The sequence below is a fragment of the Syngnathoides biaculeatus genome, chromosome 3 (genome assembly GCF_019802595.1).
Source record: "Syngnathoides biaculeatus isolate LvHL_M chromosome 3, ASM1980259v1, whole genome shotgun sequence".
NCBI classification, from domain to species: Eukaryota; Metazoa; Chordata; class Actinopteri; order Syngnathiformes; family Syngnathidae; genus Syngnathoides; species Syngnathoides biaculeatus.
This window is the reverse complement of record NC_084642.1, coordinates 11,636,252-11,651,490: the sequence shown is the minus strand read 5'-3', so window position 1 is coordinate 11,651,490 and position 15,239 is coordinate 11,636,252. Positions and strand designations below refer to the sequence as shown.

The window sequence follows — 15,239 nt, the reverse complement described above, 5'->3', positions numbered from 1 at the left end:
AGCTGCCACACTGGGAGGTTTAAATATGTTTCCTCGGGCCTCCCTCGGCGTAGGCGTTGACAAATGACCCCGTGTACTTCTCTATTTTGGCTCAGTCACGTCGGTTATTGTAACTGCGTGACCTATTAAATGGTTAGGCTGCACACCTGATCTGGGTCCCGCAACTCCCAATTCGCCATCGCGCCACAAGACCGCCCACAGCGCTCGACCATCGCTGGCATGACTGCAGCTCCCAAAGCACCAGACAAACAAGTGAGCTCTGTTTCGCTGAAACTGGTGAAGCACGTACAAATAACGGATTTATGCAGTTATAGCCTATAAACAATCAAGAAACAATAATATCTGCAGTGAAAAACACATCCATCACTCTTTTTAAAAATAAAAATACATATTTTGCTGCTGTTTTTTTTAATTTTAATTATGATGGGAAATAGCAAGGATATGACACTGATGCCCTGTGTTTACTTTCAAATGATTGTTTTTCTCCAAGTTCTTTTTCATTTTTTTTGTCGGCCCTTTGTTTGTTTTCGAGGAATCCAACACATCCCCCATTCATCATTCAAAATATAAAGCGTTCCAATTGCAGGTTGTTGGTGGTGGATTGATTATAGAGCGGGCGCCTCTCCTGCAGAAAGTAAGAACGAAGGGAATAAAACGAAGCTTATGTTTTCTGCTGCTCATACAGACACAGAGATGCAAATGCGGGTATCACGCAATCACATGCAATTCTCTCCCGCACACATCCCGGCTTCATACTTAATTGCTTCTTTGATCATGTCTTTTTTTTTTATTTTCCCCTCAAACTAACACACACAGACGCAGCATCGATTTCTCCTATGGCTGCTATTGTCGATCCAAGCTGCTCCTTTTTTTTTTTTTTTTTGCTGGCAGTCATTGGGGTTTATTCTGGACATTGCCTCAATACTTCCCAAGAGTGTGTAGGAAATGATACATGTCTCATCTCTTCCTTGCTTGGTTGCCATGGTGACCAGTGACTGGGTATGTCTCTCATCTCGAAACATAATTTTGCATCAAACAAATTGCAGCGGGCAACATATTTTGCACTTCGCAGTTTTGAAGCGGTAAGCAAGTTTGCACTGGTGGGGAAAAAAAGTTCAAAAAGCGAAAGTTTTACATCCATTTGACCAGACCCCCTCGATTAGTCTGCCGATTTAGCACCAACAAAGGAGCCTGCGGGGCTTCAATCTGACTAAAGCCCTATTTACTTTCACTTGTTTGACATCGGACCAGAGGTGAGCACGGGGATGGCGACGGCGAGAAAGACAGACAAAGCGACAGACAGACAGAAAGATAGAGAGAGGGTGTGGTATTATTCCTTTCTTTGTGTGTTTAATATAGGATGGGAGTGGGTGCATTGAAAACAAGCTAACATTCGAGCAAGATAAGAAGGGACGCACCACGACAGCTTATAATGACATCAGGGGGAGGGGTTTGGGAAGAGGGAGAAAATATGGCATTACAATAATTACAGCAAGGAAGCCAGGTTGAGAAGTAATAACATTCAGCAAGAGACGTAGTTGCGATAATCCTGAGATAATCGTGGTCAAAAAGAGAGCCAGGGGGGTGACACGATGAGTGGAGGACCGAGGGGAGAGGATGCCTGTGCAAGGTGGGGGGAGAAAGAGATGCACGGATGCTGGTAATCCTCACAACGTGTCGAGAGGGATGGACGTATGGTAGAGGTATGGAGCCATCGACAGCGAAGATTGAGCTCTTCAGTGAGACAAAGCCACTGTGGCAGAGATGGACAGTTTGTGACATAATGAAAAAGGAGGGAGGGGGGGTGACGCATCTGAGAGAGCTGATTTACAGAAAGAAGAAAAAAAGATGTCCCTGGACAAAAAAAAGCACTCTTCTTTCGTAGATGTCATTGAATCACTACAGTCAGTAGTTCGACACACCTCAATTGAGAAAGATAGATCTGATTTGGGACGAGGGGGACGCCGTATGATTTATGAGCTAGGGAGCAGCTCGGGCTCTTCTCTAGTTCACCATCTCATTTAGTCATCTTTGTTTACCCACCCATTAATGACCTAAAGTGAATTTAAATCCAGAAATGATTGCGGTTTTTGTACGTACTGTGCATTTGTGCTCTGTATGACACAAAATAGTGGCGACCAGTTCAGAGTGTCGTCCACCTTTCGCCCGAAGTTTGCTGGGATAGGCTCCAGCACTCCCACGACCCTGGTGTGGATAAGCAGCTTGGAGAACGGATGGATGGATGTTAAATAGGCCACAGAAAAAATACACAGCCCATGAGAAATGAATCAAAGGCAACATGATTTAGTGTGGCACTTTAATGAAGACTGACACATCGGGACTGCAAATGTTGCGTGCATCGATGTGCTTTCGTATGTGGCTGTTGCTGTTTCTACTCCTGCAAACATGAATGTTACCACATGTCAACATATGTACACTCTTGATCTTCACAAGTGACATATTTTGCACACAATAAATAAGGGAACACGGGAGTGGATCCAACCTCATAAAACACATTTTTTGGATCTAAGTGGGAGAACAATCCTGTCCTTGAGATGTCACCTTATCGTGGTGGAGGGGTTTGTCTGGCAGGGTCATCCAGGGCAAACAGATCTTAGGTGAGGGAGTAGACAAAAGACGGCTTTAAAACCCCCTATGATGAATAAAATATTGGATGTAGGTTTCCCTTGTCCGGATGCAGGTCACCGTGGGCCCCTTCTGGAGCTAGGCCTCAAGGTGGGGCTCCAAGGTGACTGCCTGGTGGCAGGGATTCCTGGGCCCCAGGTGGGCACGTCCTGAAAGGGTAACATGGTTCCCCCTTCCCGTGAGCTCACCACCTGTAGGAGGGGTGATAGGGGTCTGGTGCACTGTGAGCTGGACGGTGGACTTTGGTGATCTGACCACCGGCTCTAGGGATGTGAAATGTCACCTTTGTGACAAGGAAGGAGCCCTAGGTAGTGCGTGAGGTTGAGAAGTTCCGATTAGATATAGTTGGGCTCACCTCCACGCATGGCTTGGACTCTGATACCAGTCTTCTTGAGAGATGTTGGACTCTCTTCCACTCTGGAGTTGCTCACGGTGAGAGGGGCCGAGCAGGTGTGGGTATACTTGTTGCCCCCCGACTCAGTGCCTGTATATTGGGGTTGACCCCAGTGGATGAGAAGGTGGACTTCCCATTTCTCCGGGTTAGGGATGGGTCCTGAATCTGGTTTGTGGCTATGCACCAAATGGCAATTCAGACTAACCACCCCTTTTGGGGTCCTTAGAGGTGGTGTTGGAGAGCATACCATTGGTGACTCCATCGTTCTGCTGGGCGAATTCCATACTCAGGCAATGACAGTGAGACCTGGAAGGGTGTGGTTGGGAGGACCCCCGTCTCCCCATCAGAACCCAAGTGGTGTTATGTTATTGGAGTTCTCGATGTGTATAGTGGAGATGGGGGACTTCTGACCTCGACATGCGAAACTGTGAATCGGTGGGGAGAAATTTTTCACTGACACACTTTCTCATGAGGAAGCAGAATCTAAGGTTTCTTACGCGGGCTTTCCAATCTCTGGGGTTGAGGTCACCAAGGTGGTTGAAAATATTTGTGGCAAGGACACTGGTTGGGTGAGATTTGCCCAGAGTTCCTAAAGTTCCCAAGTTCCTGTCTCTTGGCTTACTTGGCAAACATCTCAGGATCCCCCTCGGAAGAGCTCGAGGAACTGTCCGGAGAAAGCGAAGTCTGGGCTTCCTTGCTAAAGTTACTGCCCCCGCAACCTGACCAAGAAGATGGAATGAAGGATGGGACAACAACATTTCACAGCAGGGATCATCTTTTGTTTGTTTATGGATAAAAACAATCATAACCTTCTAGTAACTACAGTATCTGTTTTGAGAATTTCTCTGAAATGAACTTATTGACAGTGTTTCATATATTTTTATACTTACAGAACAGAAACTAATGCTCAGAGCTAGGAAGTTCAGTACATTTTTTCGGTGTTTGTACTTATTTTTATGGAGACATTTTACTTTTCGTCTTTAATTTTTAAACACAAATATATGTACTTGGCAGCAGGGGCGCCCAGCTGTAGAACGTTGGCCTCACAGTTCTGAGGACTGGGATTCCTTCCTGACCCCGCCTGTGTAGAGTTTGGATGTTCTTCCCGTGCCTGCGTGGGTTTTCACTGGGCGCTTCATTTTCCTCCCACATCCCAAAAACATATATTAATTGGAGACTCTAAATTGCTTTCTTTTCTAAATTTCTAAGGGTGTGTTTGTGAATGCGAATGTCTGTCTCCATATGCCCTGCGATTGGCTGGCAACCAGTTCAGGGTGTACCCCGCCTCCTGCACGATGACAGCTGGGATTGACTCAAGCACTGCTGTGACCCTTGTGAGGATAAGCAGCTCAGAAAATGGATGGTTGGATATATGTACTTCCTACTCCTTACATTTTAAAAATGAGTTTATTACTTTAAAAACCTGGTGAGCAACGACACAACATAAAAAGCACAGCTCCAAAAAACCTGAAAACCGTAAGTACTCAAGTTGAGCTCATTGACGCATTGAGCCATCCCCATCCTCGAAAAGGCCCATCATAGAAACACATACATCATATTTTCTGTGGCTTCAGAGGAATCACAAACTTCTTTTTTACATGCTTGGCAAAAAGACGATTCTGATTCGTAAAAGGTGTATCATGACGACAAAGATGCACTGCGATTGTCTGGTCTCCAGTCAAGGATGTACCCCGTCTCTCGCCTGAAGTCAGCTGGGATAAGTCCAGCACACCTGCAATGTTAATGAGGATAAGTTGATAGTGAAGATTGTTGTTCTTCCAAAAGGCGAACAAATTTGTCAACCGGCATCCTGGAGTTTGTTCTTCAATTATGTTTCTTTACGGCGGCAATTGAACGACCTGATGTTTCACTCCTTTCCTTCCCCATTTGCAGTCCCAATAGGCCTCTTTCCTACTTGAACTAAGTACGTTGCTCTTATTTGAACCGACCATATGGCTTTCAGCCACTAGACAATCTGGTAACAGAGAGGCTGCACTGCACCAAGCATGAAAAACTAGTTGGGGTGAACTCACCAAGCCAAAACAGTATTTGCTCGCTCCGAGTATGTTGCTCCAATGTGTTATTTGATGTGATGCAAATAACTGCTAAGTCCTACTCATCCCATCTGTTCAAAGTTAAGATTTGGCGGCAGCAAACAGTGTGGACAGAAGAGTGAGGCAACTGGAGATGCAATGAAAGACATGCATAACAAGTGCTGAGAGGGAGAGGTGAATTGGGTCGGAAAAAAAGTGGAGAACAATCTGAAATCAATCTGGACATTCCAGATGGTTTGACGTTTGTTTGTGTGTGCGCATACTGTACGGCTCTTGCACACGTGTCGTTGTTCTTGCTACCGGTGTATAGAAAGTAATATGTGGTTTGTCTTGCTCCGGGGCAAGCGGGAACATCTGGAACACCTGCAAGGAACGAGTTCTGAAAGAACTCCACACCCCCAAGAAAAGGAAAGAGAAAAACAGTCTTGCTCGGAAACATTTGGATGACTTGATCAAGTCCTTGTAGACACAATTGTTATCTCTGTGGGAAAGAACTGCTTTTCTCAAGATTAACAAATAAATTGCAAAGGTCAATAAGTCAATGTATGTGTGAAAATTGGAGCGAGTTGGTCCTTGCAGACTTTGTGGCAGGATGGAGATGCAAGGTCTGGGCCCGCTGCTTTGTTGATCTTTTGTACATTGACGATGTGTCTTACATCCTCTTCATGAATGATAAACACAGAAGTCAAGAGGTGCCGTGATCATTGACGCCGTGGTGTGAAAGTGTTCTTTTTATATCTGCAGTAGAAGATGTTCAAGTTGTCACCTAGTCCTCTTTTGTTCTCTGCTTGTTGATGTGGTCCCTTGAAGTCGTTAGCCATTTTAATCCTTGTTACACACAGATTCGTTGGGAGTAAACTGGTTTTCCAGCTTTTCTGCATGATTTTTCTTTGCAATGTTACTTTATTCTGTTTTGCGATTTCTAGCGCCATCGTACAGCTCTTTTGTCCCCAATTTGATCGGTATCCTTTCTCGCCTGGTCAAGTTGCTTAAGTTTGGCCATGAAACACAGCTTGGTGTTATTGATGTCATGAGCGGGGCTGGAGCACTGCCAGGAGGGGCGTGGCCTGGTCAACGTTTTGGGCAGTGCCACCTCTGGCACTGTTGCACATTCGGCACGTTAATTGACCATGTATTTATGTTGGAGTCTTCGTCACGGGCATTTGCCAGTTCGTTGAGTTTGCACCGGGTATCACGGGTGCGGACACTGCTTCTGAAATAAAACCCTTTGGACATTATGGTTTTGCCTCGGAGTCCTGCGTTTGGATCCTCCCCCGCACCGATGCCTTGTGACAGTTGAAAGTGCGAAATGTCCAGGCTGCCGGTTGAAAATTCAAAGACACTCCTTCTCTGCAGTTTAAGCAGTCTTGAAGTTTGGTCTTTGCGTCATTGGTCCACTTACTCACTGTTTCAACCATAGGATTTGCATATTTGCACAAAAAAAATGCAGAACAGTTGATGTTCTAATAATTGCCACAACAGAAGCAACACCAGACTTTGATGCCCTTGTTCACAGTTCCCATTATTAGTAAAGCTAAGTATTAAGTCTACAATGCCTTTTTCGGTGTTAATATAACAACACCATCACTGAGCAGGAGTCGATCCCACGCTGGCTGCACCAAAGTCAGGTGTGAGTACCACAACACCATCAGTGACGCCATTTTCACATATGAAACCTCTAAATGAACCTCCTATATGCGAGAGCTTTGCTTTTGCCCTGTGGCAGTGAAGAGATCCTCTCCAGTCCAGCCTCTTGTTATGTCTATGCTATTGTATGCGGACGTATTGTTGGATTCCCAGCCGTACAGTATGTACATCAATTCTTTTTCAATGCCACCTCTACTGCCTCTCCTGTTCAGCGTTACAGGGCGGCTGGATTTCATCCCATGTAATTTAACACACTCTCACTGCGCAAATTACGCTTGTCTGATTTCGACATTTGTATTGTGCACTGGCGACAAACGCCGTGCAGGGTACAAAGGCAAAGAGTTATGCAACTCCCAGTTGGTTGAACAACCATCATTTGAACCCTAACGGCTTGGAAATCAGGGATAATTACAGCTTTTTTTTTCTTGCTGGAATGGCATTTTTGCCCTGCATGTTTGTTATATTTCTGTGTAATGCAATATGCAGAAATGTCTTGAGATTGGAGGGACCCAAATTACACTTTTTGGGGCGATTCTAGCTGTGGTTGGACTGTTGCGGGTGAGCTGAAATTTGATTAGTGCAAAAAGGGGTTTGAAGTTGTTAGTTGTCATGCCATTGTCCATAAAATAATTAATTTACAAGTTTTGTATTTAAAAGCAACCCCATACAGTAGCTTTCTTTAGGTCACTGCTAACAAACAAGGCAAAATTCCATAGATGGGCTAACGAACAACATTGTTACTACGATGTTACAATTTGTGGGGCGATTTGAGCTGTGGTTGGACCGTTATGGGTGAGCTGAAATTTGACAAGTGCAAAAAGAGGTTTGAAGTTGTTAGTTGTCACTCCGTTGTTCAAACTAATCATAATGATAAAATTAATGAACACGTGTTGTATTTACAAACAACCCCATACAGTAGCGATGCCTTAGGTCACTGCTAACAAACAAGGCAAAATTCCATAGATGGGCTCATTGTTACTAAGATGAATAGATACTTGAACACAAATGGTGAAGCAACACACATTCACAAGCATGTATTCTTTATCCTCTGGATAATGTGAAGAACAAATAATATTACTGTGGCTTACTGAGAAATTGTGAACATCTCCTTCGTAGTTTTCCGCATATTTTTATTGTACAAGTGTACACTAGAAGGAGCAGCTCAATGTCCATTGAACATTTTACATAGTTATGTCATGACTATTTATTTTTTAAAAATGACAACATTGCAATGATCTGTTTTCTTTATTTAAAACATTTCTTACACAAAATTTCTTAGCTTTTTGAGGGCTGAAATGGATAATGGCATTTACATTCTTTTCAGTGAATAAAGGTAATTTGTCATATGAGCGTGGTAAGTTTTGAGTGCGATACGATATCTGTATGAACGATAGAAGGAATGAATTAACAGTTGAAGACTGAAAACTTAAATAACAAACGTCTTGGTTTTGTATGTTTTTTCTTCCAGCCGAATCATGCGGTGGTGTAATTCAAGGCCTGAACGGAACGATAGAATCTCCTGGCTTCCCCCACGGCTATCCCAACTACGCCAACTGCACGTGGCTGATAATAACAGGGGAGCGAAACAGGATCCAGCTCACCTTCGTCACGCTCGCACTAGAAGAAGACTTTGATATGGTGTCAGTATACGATGGACAACCTTCGCCTGGGAACTTAAAAATGAGGTCAGAAATTTGATTTTTTTTTTTCTTTTGAATTGTGATTCTTTTCTGTGGATACTCACCTCACACACTGATATTTCCGAAATAGAAAGAGTCATCCTTACATCAATTTTTTGAGCCGCTTATCACCACTATGGCCACGGGAGTGCCGGAACCTATGCCAACTGTCATCAGGCAGGAGGCGGACCACACCCTGAACTGGTTGCCAGCCAATCGCAGGGCACATGGAGCCAGACAGCAGTCACAATCACACCTAGGGGCAATTTAGAGTCTCGGATGAATGCATCTTCATGAGAACATGCAAACTCCACACAGGTGGGCCAGGATTTGAAACCCGATCCTCAGAACTGTGAGGCCAACGCTTTCCAGCTGAGCCACCGTGCCGGCTGTACGAAGTCAATGAAAAAAAAAAAAAATACGAATTTCAACATTTCATTAGAAATGATTATCAAATACAATCGTGATCCAATCCTTGTTCCTCAATTCAGTCTCATCTCCTCCTTATGGGTCACTCTGACAGAAGATTCAGTTATTATTTATTTATTTTTTAGTAGTAGGGGCATGAAAAATAAACTCTATAATTAGCAATCAACACAGAATAAAATATTTAATTATTTCAGGTAACAAGTACAAAAAAAAAATAACTTCTCTGTGGCATGTTAATTAAAATTATTTTCAGGAAGGCAGAATTGATTTGCAGATTTAACAATAAGATACAAGTGACACGACACACAGTTTGACTTGTTTGAGTGATTTCTTTTTGTTTTTGCTTTGACTTGTGAACAATATTTTGAGATGCAAGTGTATGAGGGCAGCGAACTCAACTCACTTTACAATAAGCGGCAGTTTGTCAGAGGCTGAACAATTTAATGAAGAGATTTAAAGTTTTTTAGTGGCAGCCGCAGCAAAGGTTTACTGTCAAACTAAATATCAATTATTATTTTTGTGCATTGAAAGTAGCTTTGCCTAAGTAGAAGCGGCTTAATGAAAACAAAACATTGCAAAATGCCACAGACAGGCTAACGTATAACATTTGTGTCTTGTCGCTTAATCAACTATTTTAACAGAAATGTAGACAGACAATGAAACAATGCTCACTTGCATATTTTATTTACCGTCTCTGAAAAAAAACGATTCATATTACTGCATCTTACTGAGGTGTACTTGGATTATACTGCTCCTGAGTGGCCAAGGCATGCACACAGTCATGAAGACTTATAATATATATCATGTATATACTCCCACGTCCCACAAACATGCAACGTTAATTGGAGACTCTAAATTGCCACTAGGTGTGATTGTGAGCGTGACTGTTTGTCTCCATGTGCCCTGCGATTGTCTTGCAACCGGTTCAGGGTGTTCCCCGCCTCTTGCCCGTTGACAGCTGGGATAGGTTCCAGCACTCCCCGCAACCCTCGTGAGGGTAAGCGGCTAAGAAAATGGATGGATGGATACATACTTTTATAAATAACAACATTATAGAGTGCTATTTTCCTTATAAAAAAAATAAAATTGGGGGGGCCTGGAACAGATTGTCATTTTCATTCATTTTAATGGGGGAAAATGATTTGACACAAATGTTTTGAGTTATGACCATAGTGATCATTTGAACCTACATTTCAAGGCACCACTATTTGTGGGGAGCAATAAAACAACAACAACATAGCAAAACTGTAAATAACTTTAAACTTTGGCATTTGTATTGATTGTAATGAGAGGGCTCCTGGATGGTCCACCAATATTACAGACCCTGAAAGAAAGTGGAAATGCTATTTATTTTCATCTATTTATTTTTAACAACCTAGCCTACCCACAAAGTGCTTTTGATTTTTAGATATAATTCTACGACATTTCCGCGTTAAGTTTGATTTCTTCTGGATACAGAATAAACAAGCCGTAAAGATGTGCCAATGTTGTTGTCATGATTAACATGATCAGGCCAGATTGCCGAGCAAGTTAAAAATACTGTACACAGCTGAACTGGCAGCATCGGTATTTGGTGATTTGTTGCAGCGGAGGAAGGGGTCGTTACAACAACGTCCGCAGAGTTGGCCCGCTGTGGGGAGCTTATTCATCACAGAGTTTGTGTGTAGGAGGGACGAGGTGGGAAAGCTCGCGCTGTAGTGTTTGAGCATGGTGGTGCAGTTTTGGATAACAGTGTTATTTTTTTGGTTAAAACGTTATATCCAGCAGCTTTATTATGTCTCTGAGTGAGAAGAATACCTATTTAGTGATTTGCCCACGGGAGGACAAAAGGACTGCTGACTTTACTGAGTTTCATCAAAATACACATATTTTTCCACCCAGAGTGATGCAGCCGGCTGATGATTCAGCCGTTGATGATCGTATACTACGCATGCTTCGCTCCCTCAAAAGGATATTCTAGCAATAATTATGTAGACCCCCTAATAAAGTAAGGACTTTACGTAAACAAATTAACGTTCCATCTATGTCTCCAAACATTCGTTTGGGTTAAAAATGAACCATGCACACCTCACTGTGAGATACCACAACAGTTATCTTTATTCATCTATGAAGAAAAAAGAAATCCATACAGTCACACTAGAAAAATAGCAAAATTTCTCTAGTGTAATGTGTCCTAAAGTATAATGAGCACCCCTAAAGTTGACCTAAAAAAATCAGGAAAACCCTTCTACCAATGTACAATGTGCACCACCAATTTGCTGCTATCCATGTGCACAAAATATTGGGAATTATCTCTCTTAATTTCTTTTTTTGCTAGGTTTGTAGTTGTATTGTTTGTACTTGTATTGTTTGAAAAAAAATGCCTGAACAACAATCAATTATAATAATTATTGTGCATGTATGTAGCGGTAATATATATCTCAGGACAGGGCCCAGGACACACTTCTCTTGGTCTCTGCAACTGTCATAACAGAATTCATCAATAACATGATTAATATGCTCTGCAGTAATATGCTCTGCAGTATACTGTGCATCCCCACAGCTGGATTTCCCTTCCACTTGTGTATAGTACGCACTACAGAGTTGCAGGCATATGTAGCATACAGGTGTATCCCAAACTGCACAAGAGTTAACGGCGGTGTTGCAAAAGGCATGTTTAGTGAATGCCTACAAGTGTGACAAACGGTCAAAATCACTCCTGGTGGTTGTAGCCACCTTATTGGACATTATATTGTTGATATGGATGAAATTGTCATTTTGCACCGCCGCCTCATTCCTCGCCCCTCGTGGTGAACCACCAGTTCCGCAGTTTCACTGGTATTACTCTTTTATGACATACTGGTCAAGGCTTACGACGCACGGCTAACTGGTATGCTCTTCCACAACTAGAGCAGTTGAGAGCCAGCCAATTTTTAGTACTCTTGAACTTCACCGACCTTTCGCTGGCAATGGCAATTTAGGGGTGAAGCAGTAAATCGCTATGTCGCAGACCAGCTGCGCTTGGCTAGCATTTGCAAATTTGGCCGCTTAAAAGACAAAATGATGCCTGACAAGTGCGACACGAGTCTAGGTGAGCAGTGAAAATTGTTACCTTATTGTGTCTCAAGTGTAACTTTAGCCATTTCATATCATATTCAAATGAAAGTACCACTTTTTACCAAGCACAAGGTATAACGCTATACAATCTGACACCACGTTTCATTTTCCTGACTACCGATGTATAATGCGTAAAATTATTTAGCACATCCGCCCCATAGTTCTCTGGTCCTGGTTTCAAATGGGCCTTTTTGTGTGTAGTTTGCATGTTCTCCCCGTGCCTGTGTGGGTTTTCTCCAACTACTCCACATTCCTCAAACATCCATGGTAGATTAATTGATGTCTGCAAATTGTCCAGAGGTGTGAATGTGAGCAATAATGCTTTGTTAATATGTGCCCTGCGATTGGCTGCAATTTCGCCCACAGTCAGCTGGATCGGAGCCAGCATAACTGGGGTAACTAGTGAGCATAAGCGGTTAAGGGAATGGATGGATTTTTAATGAATTTTTTTAGGAGGAATATATACATGAGAAATTACGACAGATAAAAATACATTTCGTCATTGTTGTATGAAACACAATTCTAGTAATAGAACATAAAAAACAAAACACAGTCACAAAAATGTTGAATCGTGTCTGTTGTGAAGCGTGTTGGGATTCATTGGTCCAAGTCCTTCCACAAGGTGAGTTGACAGCTGTGCCAACAGTCTCCAGCGAAGTGCTGCTGTGTCGAGACACCAGGAGAGTGAAGTGCACCAGCAGCTGACTGGCGCTTAGCCCCTTGAGCAATTTTCCAATCTCTTGCAGTTGATGCTCTTTTCTTGGACTCCACTATGTTCTCGTCCCATTGAAAGCAACAAATATGGTTCTGAATGGTAATGAATAATCATGATTTGTTTTATACTTCCAAGTCCAAAATATCGTTATAAAAATAGCTCTAATTATTGGAAATGTTAATAACGATGCTGACTCCGCATTTCTTCTTTTCCTTTCGTGATGCCACATTAGGGGTTGCCATAGCGCATCATTCTTCCCCTTGAACACCAACTGCCCTCATGTCTTCCTTCACTACATCTATGAACCTTCTCTTTGGTCTTCCGCTAGCTCTCTTGTCTGGCATCTTCATCTATGAATATAGAGGTTATGCACTTGTTGTAAAATCACGTGACATCACCATATTGCCGGTCTAACAAAGCATTGTTGAAAGTTAATTTCGCTGTGACGAAACGAAAATGTCTTATAGCACGACGCCCAGAGTTTTGTCCGATACCGTTAAACATTTAGAAGGTGATAATAAATGAATGTACATGGAAAAATTAGAGATACTTGGCACAGAGGATCCATATTTAATGGCGATGTTGATGTTTTTGCCGATAAGAAATCGGACTGTTTATTCGCTTCCCCTTATCTTGGACAACTGGATATACACATCTATCTGGTGAGTAAGTCGTCGAGATTTACACAGAAATGTTAGAAAGCGTATAAAAGTCTGGACACATACAAATACATTGTTGCTGGATCTGTTCTCAATCAGGAATAAATACCACATAGCGATGGTCCCACTCAGATTTTTTCAATGCTAATACCAAGATTTAAATAAATGATTCCGGGTTTAGCACAAATTATCATTCATTAACTATGATTGGGGAAACAAATTTAGGTAAATGAGTCATCTCCTCCGTACACAGAAGCGTATTGCGCCCACACATTAACCTCCGGAAACCTCTCTGCGACAGACGGTTTATTTATTTATTCAAATGAGTCAATTATAAATACTTCTTGGGAATTTGAGATTGAGAAGAATAATTCCTACCTGAAGTGAAGTGATTGCTACGCAGTTGTGTGTATTTAATTGGGCACCATCCATCACATTTAATTGCCAAAATCCATTCATCTTTTCTGGTCTTTTCAGCCGGTATTGTATGGAAGGATCTCTATGAACATCTGTCTCGTCTATTGTGACAACCAACAGCACAACAGGTCTCGGGCATTGTGAATATTCTGCTCCGGTTCAATGTCTCCCACAACGTTGAGCAGCTCTGTTTGAGCGGCGATATGGCACCGTAAAAACGGTGACGTCACGTGCACGAGCATTGTACTCAATCTTTCTCCCTTGGACATGGACAAACCATCTTAGTCTCTAAAACACTAACCTTAGCAGTCCCTTTGACAAACTCATTTCTAATCCTTTCCACCTTGGTGACTCCAAGAGAGAACCTGAACATCTTTATTTCCACCACCTCCATCTCTACTTCCTGTTGTTTTTTCAGTGCCACTGTCCCGAATATGTACATCAGCAAGTAGGTGAGTTTTTCAGAAAATAATCCAAGAAAGGTTCCCCCCAAATTGATGAAGAGGTTAATTACCGAGTAGAAAATCGTGAATAGGTGTGGAAACACTATAATGTTTAATACATATAAAAATTGTAGTCCCTGCACAAGTTCACTCACTTTCTGTACCAGCACGTACATACAGGTATAGTGTTATTCCATCTGTCAATTATTCGTCCATCATCCAACCCGCTTATCCTGATAAGGGTCGCAGGAGTGCAGGAAACTATCCCAACCAACTTCAAAAGGCGTATTCCGCCCTGAACTGGTCGCCAGTCAGTCATAGGGCACATATCGACACCATCACTGACTGACAACTAAAACCACGCTGCCTGCACCAAAATCCAGCATGTGTTCCACTACTTCATTAATTACTCTTACAGATTATTTAAAAAAAAAAAAAAACAGTTTGTGTAAAAAAATATAGAGCATGTCTGGATGCCCATGGCAGTGAAGACATCTTCCAGGGTAGCAGCTGCAACCTTTTACGACCTCGCTGGCTGAGTGACTGGTGTTAATGAGCCCTGGAGGTTTTATTTTGACACCCACATTATTGCAGTCACTCGCCATCCACCAGGAGTGTCCCCGCAACTCTTGCAAACACCAGCAGGGCGAGTTGTTTATTGGCGGTTTCTCGAACCCCGGGACTTCTCTTTTGCATAGAATCGCCTCCAAATGTCTTTTCGATCAAGTGACCTAGATGGGAATTGTGAGCTGTCAGCCTCATTCAGATTAGCTGCTCTCTTCGAATGTGTTGAAACTGGCTTGATGATGCTGAGGACAGACTTCACTCATTCTCTGTAGTGTGTAATGGAGACTGCCCAGTTTACGAAGCGCTTTCCACGTCCAGCCGGGTGTCAGCAGCCATTCATGTCATCCCCCAGATGCTTATCAGGATTTAATTTATAGTTGGAGGGGTTTGTTTATGCATTGAAGGATTTACGGTTTCTACCCATGAGGTAATTCTAGGGCTGGCTATGAGGGTGCTGCCTGCAGCTGCTGAAGTTTATGTGGGAATTTCGACA

General features: G+C 42.7%; 1 protein-coding gene across 1 annotated transcript in view; it reads left to right on the top strand.

Moving 5' to 3' along the window:
• LOC133497966 (CUB and sushi domain-containing protein 1-like) overlaps positions 1–15,239 on the top strand; it is a 521,981-nt gene that overhangs the window by 165,959 nt on the left and 340,783 nt on the right. Inside the window, exon 3 of the mRNA XM_061814268.1 lies at positions 8,210–8,426. Coding sequence (XP_061670252.1) covers positions 8,210–8,426 — 217 coding nt within the window. The remainder of the gene's footprint in view (positions 1–8,209; positions 8,427–15,239) is intronic.